Source organism: Atractosteus spatula, chromosome 4 (genome assembly GCF_055471065.1).
Source record: "Atractosteus spatula isolate fAtrSpa1 chromosome 4, fAtrSpa1.hap1, whole genome shotgun sequence".
Classification (NCBI taxonomy): Eukaryota; Metazoa; Chordata; class Actinopteri; order Semionotiformes; family Lepisosteidae; genus Atractosteus; species Atractosteus spatula.
Window position 1 is genome coordinate 70,719,204 of NC_142709.1, and position 10,105 is coordinate 70,729,308.

Here is a 10,105-nt window from a genome sequence, read left to right on the forward strand (position 1 = left end):
ATGAGCAAGTCGATCTTTACATTTTTCATGTTATCTTTCTCTTTTCAATTGAACGCTGATTTGACCTGCAGGATGCTAGAAAAATTTGGATCGACTGGATTATTCAAAGACGGGAATTTACTGATCGCTGGTGTTTTTCCTGTATTTACTACAGAGGAAGACATTTACGTGTCGTTTAAAAGGCAGCCACAGAAAGCGAAATGTGTTGGGTAAGTTATTTGTACCTCCTGCAATTTTCGGAACATAAAGCTTTGCATTTTGTACATAATTAACTAACAGGTGGGATAAAAAACATTCATATACTCTACTACACGGTTTACATAGAAATCAGTTTAATGCAAGGGTAATTTACATGTAAGTTTGTGGTGTCAATGTTTTAATAGGTTTGATCTACGTGCGTTTCGATGGACACAGGCGATGATTTTTGCCATAGAGGAGATCAACAAGGACAACAGTTTGCTTCCCAACATCACTTTGGGCTATCGAGTCCTCGACTCGTGCGCCTCTCCCACTCTAACTGTAAGAGCGGCTCTCGCAATACTAAACGGACTAGAGGCTTCTAACTCTACATGTCCCTCTTCAACCCATGCAGTTGTAACGTCTCAATCTGTAGATATTTCTCGAGTGCTGGGACCCTTCGGCATTACTTTGGTAAAGCTTTCCAATATATACATTTAGGTGGACATTTGCTACTGTGTTGCTGTGCTACAGATTACTACGAGATTTGCAAATTTAAATTAAAGATTGTAGTTCAGTCTAAGATCTTAAGTGTGTTAAAAGATGTGTAAATAGAGTGCATGTAACTTAAGTTAGAGGTTAATGTTTACCTTACAAAATTATTTTATAAAATTGTTTCAGAAAAACAACTGCACTGCATTCTTTGTCATCAGAAACTTGATTTCTTAATACTGCTTTTATTTTCTTAGCAGATGCAACTGTTCAGTTGTACTTTAAATAAGTGAAATACATTTGCACTAACATTAGAATTTTTTAATGATTTATCAACAATTAAAGTGAATGCTTGTATTTCAACAGGTAAGCTACACTTCAACATGTACGTGCCTCAGCAATAAAAAAGAGTTTCCTACATTTTCCCGCACAATTCCAAGTGATTTACATCAAGCCAAATTTCTTGCTCTCCTTGTTAAGAGATTCGGATGGACATGGATCGGAGCTATCCAATCCGAGAATGAGTACGGTATATTTGGGGTTCAGTCTTTCACCAAGGAAGTTGTAAAATATGGAGTTTGCCTTGCCTTCACTGAAAACATTCTCAGCACCTACTCAAGATCAAAAATACTTCAATTAGTGGACATCATTAAAAAATCAATGGTGAAAGTCATATTAGCATTTGCTTCAGAGCGTGACCTGTACCCTTTAATGCAGGAGATCGTCGGGCAAAACATAACAGGTATACAGTGGATCGCAAGTGAAGACTGGATAACAGCAGCGAGACCATCAACAGAAGAATTCTTCAGGTCTTTTGGTGGCACAATAGGACTTGCAACTCGCAAGATGGCGATCCCAGAGTTCAAAGATTTTCTCCTCAATATACGTCCATCCTTCGATCCTGCAAACACCTTTTATAATATATTCTGGGAAAACATCTTTGGGTGTACTTTATATTTCACAGTGGACTCCAATAAACAAAATGTTTCAGAAACCAAGTCTAAGATATGCACAGAAAAAGAGAGACTGGGTGAAATAGAAAACGCTTTCTTTGATGTCACACAGCTAAGATTGACATATAACGTATACAAAGCAGTGTATGCCATCGTGCATGCACTTCATGACTTGCTGTTCTGTGCAAAAGAAGGAAATCCAGCTGTACTGTGTGGAGATGTTTCAAGAATAGAGCCCTGGCAGGTGAGTAAAACACTGCAAGTCAAATACAGTAAGTGGCTGCATGTCTGCATTTCATCAACACACAAGAGAGAGAAGTAACTTTTCAGCTACTGCTAAAATAGTTTTGAGATACTAAAGCTCATAAAGTCATCAAAATGTTTATATGTAAATCTGTTTAATACAAAAATAAGGTCCTGCAGAAAATAACTAAGATGTTTATCCAAAACAAGGTTACCAAACAACTAAAGAGAGTCAATTTTATTAACCGTTTTGGAGAAGCTGTGTACTTTGATGAGAACGGAGATCCTCCTGCTGCCTATGACATTATAAACTGGCAACTCAACAAAGGAGTGGTCAGCCATGTGACAGTGGGTCACTTTGATACATCACCAGATGGAGGCAGTCAGCTAGTGATTGATGAAGACAATATTGTCTGGAGCACTGGGAGAGAGGTAAGGATTTAATTTAATTACTCTTAAGGTAAAAAGTGCTTTATGTTTCTTTTAACTAATACTGACAATAACCATCTAACATACAGTAATATACAGTTTATTGGTAAGGGCGAGGAAAGATCTTTGGACGTCAACTGTAAATATTTAATAAATTGTACACTTTGAAGTGATCCTCAAAATTCATAGAAAATGCTGAAATAAATTATAATATAAACAAAGCTTCTGTCTACCCAATGTTAAAACAAGCACAAGTGATACTTCGACAATTTTTCTCTCTGTAGGTTCCTAAAGCAGTGTGTTCTGAGAGCTGCCCCCCAGGCACAAGAAGAGCAGCCAGGAAAGGCCAGCCCATCTGCTGCTTCGATTGCATTCCTTGTGCTGATGGTACCATAGCAAACACCACAGGTATGAACTACATAGTAAGAGATTGTTTCTTGAAAATTGTGGATATATTTAACATATTCTGCATGTTCTTAAGTATATTTGAAGTGATACCATCATATAGATATATTGAACTGCAACATGACAATCTGTTGTTTTCTCCTTGATTAATGTGGTCTTACTTCCCTCTTCTTTAATTATTTAAAGTGGCTTTCAAAAACTATCTAGACCTAAGCTTTAATACCTTTTATACAGTGGATTTGTTTACCAAGTTTTTATGCTGTTCACATCAGCAAGGCATGTTATTTTATTTGTTATCTGAACCCTCATATATTCTTCTGTACTGTCAGGTTAGGTAGGTCATTTCTGTACCCAAGCCACAGTAGTGCATCAGGCCAGAGATTGTCCTGGTTTCCATGATGCTGCACAGACGAGAGAGCACAAGAGTGTTCCCCAGACAGGACACCAGTCCACTACAGGGAGTACTGCCAGCAATGCTGCTCCCTAATCATACAGCTGGGTGCAATGGCATGACTGGGATAAAATTCCTCACTCGCTTTGCTCTGCTGTGCTCCCACCACTATGAGCGTCCATCCATCCAGTTTCTCACCATGTCTTCTAATTTAGGGCCATAAGGCAGGTACACTCTGGACTCTGGGATACCAGTCCAGCTCAGGGCACACGCGCACACCAGGGCCAGTTTTCTCAGAAGCCAGTTATCCTGCCAGTATGTCTTTGAACTATAAGCATCATCACTTTTAAAAAATATTTTCTTGAAACATTCTGAAAACATGTACAAACGATAATGGTATGACAATATATCTGAAGCTTAGGTATAAAATACAAGGCTCACTATGATTTAGAAGGTATGTCTTCTGTTCACTGAAGAAATGAAAAAAAAACTACAAGAGAGTACAGTAGAATGTACTCTCTACTATGTATAGTACCATCAGTACTATGGCCATTAACAGAGAAAAGAAAAAATCCCATATTACTCCTATACTGAAATTGATGCACAAGCTACCAATACAATACAGAAGTGATTTGAGGGTCATACTGAATACATTCAAAGCAGTTAATGAAATGGCATCAGGTTATATCACAGAGTCAGTGTCTGCTAAGAGCTTTGATTGCAGCCAAAGGCACAAATCTCCATACTGAAAGAGTGTCAACCAAGGAGACTTGGTGAGTAAGATCACTTGTAAATTATCACTTACAATTATAATGTACCCTAACATGTGTTAAATTCATACATCATTTTTTAAATTGACATAGACTGAAAGTGAAATATTTCCATAAGTAATGCTGGTTGCCTAAGACTTCTGAAAATGGTATTTTGTTATATTCACATTACTTCCTTGTTTTCAGGTGCAGCTGAGTGCATGAACTGTCCACAGGACTACTGGTCTAATGATGGAAAAGACAGCTGTATCCTCAGAGACACTGAGTTTCTTTCTTACTATGATGCAATGGGAATCACACTCACTACTGTGTCATTGTTTGGACTCTGCTTGACAGTAGCCACTATTTCAGTCTTCTTTTCCTTCAGAAGCACACCCATTGTAAAAGCCAACAACTCTGAGCTCAGCTCTCTCCTGCTGTTCTCTCTGCTGCTGTGTTTTCTCTGCCCTCTTACCTTCATTGGGCAGCCAACAGCCTGGTCCTGTATGTTGCGTCACACAGCCTTTGGAATCACATTTGCACTTTGTATTTCCTGTGTGTTGGGAAAAACAATAGTTGTTGTAACAGCTTTCAGAGCCACTCTTCCCAACGACAACATGGCAAAAAACTTTGGGCCAGTGCAGCAGAGGATCATAGTTTGTTCTTGTACAGCTGTGCAGGTTGTAATCTGTGTGCTGTGGCTTAGTTTAAAACCTCCCTTCCCTGACAAAAATCTTAAACTCAGTAATAAAAAGATCATTTTAGAATGTAACACAGGATCAGAAATTGCATTTTATGCAGTACTGGGCTATATAGGCCTGCTTGCAGCTACTTGTTTGGTGCTGGCTTTCTTAGCCAGGAAACTGCCTGATAATTTCAATGAGGCCAAGCTGATTACTTTCAGCATGCTCATCTTCTGTGCAGTTTGGGTCACCTTCATCCCAGCGTATGTCAGCTCACCTGGAAAATACACAGTTGCAGTGGAAATATTTGCAATTTTGTCTTCAACGTTTGGTCTGCTCCTTTGCATATTTGCTCCTAAGTGCTACATAATTTTGCTTAAGCCTGAGAAAAACACTAGAAAACAAATTATGGGAAAAATCCCATCCAAACGACTATGATTTGTCTTTGAAATGAAGGTGGCTTAATCTCAATCAGAACAAATCTTACTGTAAGTACACCCATGAGAGAATGTGGAATTCTATTCTATTGACCAGATTAAACAAGAATTAAGTCATTTTCTCCTGGTGTGATTATTTGCTAGTAAATGGAGGTCATATTATCAGCTTCTACTGGCAGCAGATCTGTAACTGCTTGTAATTCTTACACTGGTGTGCTGCAGTCTCAGTGCTTTAATTATACTGTACATACACTGTACTGTACATACTGTACACTGACAACAAATATACATTTCCTTCATTGCACTCATGTAAAACAGAAGTGATGTGTCCACCAGAGCTGTCAGTCTTTTTCTTTAATACTAATTCAACATCAGTTTTTCTCATCTTACATTTATTATTTATGTTTTTGCTACATGCAGGTAACATTCTACACTTCCTAACACCATTCTACACCATGGGTGGTGCGATGGCTCTGTGGCTAAGGATCTGCGCCTGTGGCTGGAAAGTTGCCAGTTCATATCCTGTGGCCAGCAGAGGAATCCTACTCCGTTGGGTGCCTGAGCAAGGCCCATAACCCCAACTGCTCCAGGGGCACTGTATAAATGGCTAACCCTGCGCTCTGCCCTCAAGCTTCTCCCTCCCTGTCTGTGTGTCTCATGCAGAGCAAGCTGGGGCATGCGAAAAGACAAATTCCTAATGCAAGAAATTGTATATGGCGAATAAAGTGATCTTATGTTACATCAAATGAATTTAAATTTAATAAAGACATCATTGTACTTTTTTTTCTTGAGACAATCTTGATTCAATACGTTGGTCCTTTAGAGATCTGTACCTGTTTCAGTGTTAGACTATATCGTTAATAGATGCTTCAAGTCTGGAGAGACATTAAATTCCCACAAATATTTTTTTAAACATAATCTCAATTGAAGAGCAGTATAGTAATGCAGTCATTAGCATTGCTGTCTGGCAGGGCTTCAATTCCAGATCTGGAGTGCTACCTGTGTGTGTGTGTGTGTGTGTGTGTGTGTGTGTGTGTGTGTGTGTGTGTGTGTGTGTGTGTGTCCAGCAGTGGACTGGAGTTCATCCAGGGTATACCCTGCCCATGTTCCCTGGCAACCCTGAAATGGTAGACACGGTTAGAAAATGGATACATTGAATATCAAAAAGTACGTTGGCTACTGTAGTTTCATCGGGTGAAACAGTCATTTTTCAGATAATTGTCCGTTAGCCAGTCTGAGATTATATGTGGCAAAGGGAAAACTGTGAGCTGTAAACTTCCAGAGGATTCAAAACACACTCTGAAAAGATTGTGGAGCTTATTTCTCCTTGGCCTGTATTTTGTGTCTGTTTCTATTATATTCTACTATATTACCTTTTATTAATCTCTGCAGAACCACCCCATGCTTGAACACTCATCTATACTGTACCTCTGACTTAGTTACCGATCAAAACTTTGCAAGGAAAGCTCCACTGTCGTTGGCAGCAGCATTAGGAAAGACAGCCTGGAGATGACTTACAGGCTCACTGAGCTTTGCAGCGCTTTAAATTACAGCAGAGTGTGCTAGTCACAGAGCAGGTAAAATTTAAGATGGCAAATAGAACAGAAATCCTCTGGATTCAGACTAGTGAAATGAAATAGTGGGGATCACTCCCCAGTATTACAGAGGGACAACAGTTTTAAAAGCAGAGACTGTCTTACGTTGGGACTCTCCTACGTCTGTGTGGATCTCTACACAACCCCACCACCAAGACTTTCACCTCCAGAGAGACTTTGAAATCTCGGCGCTGGAATGACTGGCCTTCCGAGTTGCGGGAGTAGAAGGGATCTGGGACGCTTCTCTGATGGTTTCTGGTGGGGCTATTGAGTTCTGGGGGCTCTTTTTCCATAGAGAGTTGGACGCAGGGGAGCATTTTTTTTAGATCTCATCTGAAGTGGAAGAAGCGATTACAAAAGAGAGGGGTGTATGAGATATAAAAACCAATATGTTGTTAAACACTGTAGTTTACTCAGGTGAAACTTTAATTTAATTGAATTAAATTTAATTAAAGTTAACTTTTAATTTAATTTAACTTTAATTTTGCAGATTAATTTCCATCAGTCAGTCTACGATTAGTGGTAAAAGGACTTTGATCTTTAAACCTCCTAAATGTCTCAGTTCCACACTCTGCTATCATTTCCATGGTCTATAGACCACCCAAATCTAATTAAGCATTTTTACGTGAGTTTACCAATTTTACTTGCTTTTTATGCCTCACATTTAAGAGGATCCTTATTCTTGGTGACTTTAATATACATATTGACTCACGGTCTTCCAGTTTACCTAAAGATTTTCTAGTTCTGTTGGGATGCTTTGATCTAACCCAGTTTGTTCTTAACCCAACACACACCGTACTGTACTGTCCATTTAGGACTGCAAAAACGGGGAGAACGGGACAGAAAGGATCCCAGACAGGAATGTGAGGAAAGGGAAAGAGCCCTGAACCGAGGGAGGAAGCCGCCCCGGAGGCGAGCCAGAAGGGCGGCCAGGAAGAGGCCAGAGAACAGAAAAGGCGAAGAGGGACAGGGCAAACAGGAACAGAGCTGGGCTGTGGGCATGGAGGTGAGGGGGCTGCACAGAGCCGCAGGACAGTCCGGCTCTCAAGGTTGTAGAGATCAGGGACAGGGTCCAGGCAGGTCGTGGGAATCTGGAGACAGGGCCCCAGTAGGTTGCAGACATCTGGAGGAAGGTGCGATTGGGCTGCCGTGATCGGGTCAGGGTGCGAGCAGACCAGTGTCTATCAGGGTCAGGGTCCGAGTAGGCTGCAAACATCTGGAGCAGGGTGCGAGCAGGCCGGTACATTCTGGAGCATGGTTAGAGCAGACTGCAGTAATTTGTGCAGACTGCAATAATCTGAAACGACTGTGATCAGACTCCACCCATGATCAGACTGGTACATTCTGGAGCAGGGTGAGAGCAGACTGCAGTAATCTGAGCAGACTGCAATCAGACTGGTACATTCTAGAGCAGGGTGAGAGCGGACAGCAGTAATCTGAGCAGACTGCAATCAGACTGGTACATTCTAGAGCAGGGTGAGAGCGGACAGCAGTAATCTGAGCAGACTGCAATCAGACTGGTACATTCTAGAGCAGGGTGAGAGCGGACAGCAGTAATCTGAGCAGACTGCAATCAGACTGGTACATTCTAGAGCAGGGTGAGAGCGGACAGCAGTAATCTGAGCAGACTGCAATCAGACTGGTACATTCTGGAGCAGGGTGAGAGCGGACAGCAGTAATCTGAGCAGACTGCGATGAGACTGGTACATTCTGGAGCAGGGTGAGAGCAGACTGCAGTAATCTGAGCAGACTGCAATCAGACCGGTACATTCTGGAGCATGATTAGAGCAGACTGCAGTAATCTAAGCAGACTGCAGTAATCTGAGCAGACTGCAATCAGACTGGTACATTCTGGAGCAGGGTGAGAGCGGACAGCAGTAATCTGAGCAGACTGCGATGAGACTGGTACATTCTGGAGCAGGGTGAGAGCAGACTGCAGTAATCTGAGCAGACTGCAATCAGACCGGTACATTCTGGAGCATGATTAGAGCAGACTGCAGTAATCTAAGCAGACTGCAGTAATCTGAGCAGACTGCAGTAATCTGAGCAGACTGCAATCAGACTGGTACATTCTGGAGCAGGGTGAGAGCGGACAGCAGTAATCTGAGCAGACTGCGATGAGACTGGTACATTCTGCAGCAGGGTGAGAGCAGACTGCAGTAATCTGAGCAGACTGCAATCAGACCGGTACATTCTGGAGCATGATTAGAGCGGACTGCAGTAATCTAAGCAGACAGCAGTAATCTGAGCAGACTGCAATCAGACTGGTACATTCTGGAGCATGGTGAGAGCAGACTGCAGTAATCTGAGCAGACTGCAATCAGACTGGTACATTCTGGAGCATGGTGAGAGCAGACTGCAGTAATCTGAGCAGACTGCAATCAGACTGGTACATTCTGGAGCATGGTGAGAGCAGACTGCAGTAATCTGAGCAGACTGCGATGAGACTGGTACATTCTAGAGCAGGGTGAGAGCGGACAGCAGTAATCTGAGCAGACTGCGATCAGACTGGTACATTCTGGAGCAGGGTGAGAGCGGACTGCAGTAATCTGAGCAGACTGCCTCAGCGGTGAGAAGCAGGTGGTCAGCATCTAGCCTGGGGATCTCTACCCTCACAAGCAGCCCGTCACAGATTTGAGCAGCCTCAGATACAGAGTGAAATCCCAAGCCGGACTTCCATGGAAGAACAGGACATTCGACTTTGGAGCGGTGTCCTGGCATCAAGAACCACAGACAGGAATGCAGTTGGGCTTCAGGATCCAGGGTGAGATCGCCACCCGGAGAAGCTGCTGTGGCTACTAGTGGGGAATCAGAGTTCAGACCAGAACAGACGGGACTGACTGGGAGAAAATAAAACTTGGACAAGTTTTACATTCGACCCACATGTGCAACATATTGTTAAAACATCATTGTTTCACCTCAGAAATATAGCCAAATTACATCCTATATTATCACTAACTGTGGCTGAAAAGCTGATCAACACATTTGTTTTCTCTCAAATTGACTACTGTAATGTTCTACTCACTGGGGTTTCTAAATCCACATTGAGCAAACTCCAGTACAGTATTTCCAACATTCAGCAGCCAGAATCCTGAAAAGGTCTAGTACAAGTGATCACATTACTCCTATCCTGGAGTACTTGCATGGGTCAGCTTTCTGTCAGCTTTCATGTCGACTTCAAAATCCCCATGTTCACCTGTAAGGCTCTGCATGGCTTGGCACCTCAAGACCTGTCTGAGCTACTATCATCCTACTCCCCACCTCACAACCTTCGCTCTTCTAGTTCTGCTCTCCAATCTGTCCCCGAAGCCCGTCTACACTCTAAGAGTAACAGGGCCTTCTCCTGTTATGCCCCAAAGCTCTGGAACTCTATCCCTAGGGATATCAGAGAGTTACCCTCCCTAGACCTTCTTCTTTAGAAGGGCCTTTACTGAACTGGTTCTGTTCTTTGCCCCTCTGCTTCTACAGTACTCAGAACCCCCATCTACAGTCTGCTCTCATTGTGCATATCTTGTATATTTTTTTTATTGTTGCTATCATTCTGTAAAGTG

The 10,105-nt window shown here is 42.2% G+C and overlaps 1 protein-coding gene across 1 annotated transcript; it reads left to right on the plus strand.

The window, feature by feature from the left end:
• LOC148837103 (extracellular calcium-sensing receptor-like) lies at window positions 1–4,960 on the plus strand. Its single transcript, XM_088913809.1, has 5 exons — window positions 1–209; window positions 384–651; window positions 1,036–1,866; window positions 2,579–2,702; window positions 4,047–4,960. The coding sequence occupies exons 1-5, from the start codon at window positions 1–3 to the stop codon at window positions 4,958–4,960; spliced, it is 2,346 nt and encodes a 781-aa protein (XP_088769935.1).
• Window positions 4,961–10,105: the final 5,145 nt, after the last annotated feature.

What these genes read in the sequence shown, in the direction of transcription:
- LOC148837103 (XM_088913809.1), top strand. Translation starts at nt 1, where the DNA reads ATGAGCAAGTCGATCTTTACATTTTTCATGTTATCTTTCTCTTTTCAA. An exon ending in CAGAAAGCGAAATGTGTTGG is followed by an intron (nt 210 to 383) that starts GTAAGTTATTTG and finishes ATGTTTTAATAG; the next exon opens with GTTTGATCTACGTGCGTTTC. An exon ending in CAAGAATAGAGCCCTGGCAG is followed by an intron (nt 1,867 to 2,578) that starts GTGAGTAAAACA and finishes TTCTCTCTGTAG; the next exon opens with GTTCCTAAAGCAGTGTGTTC.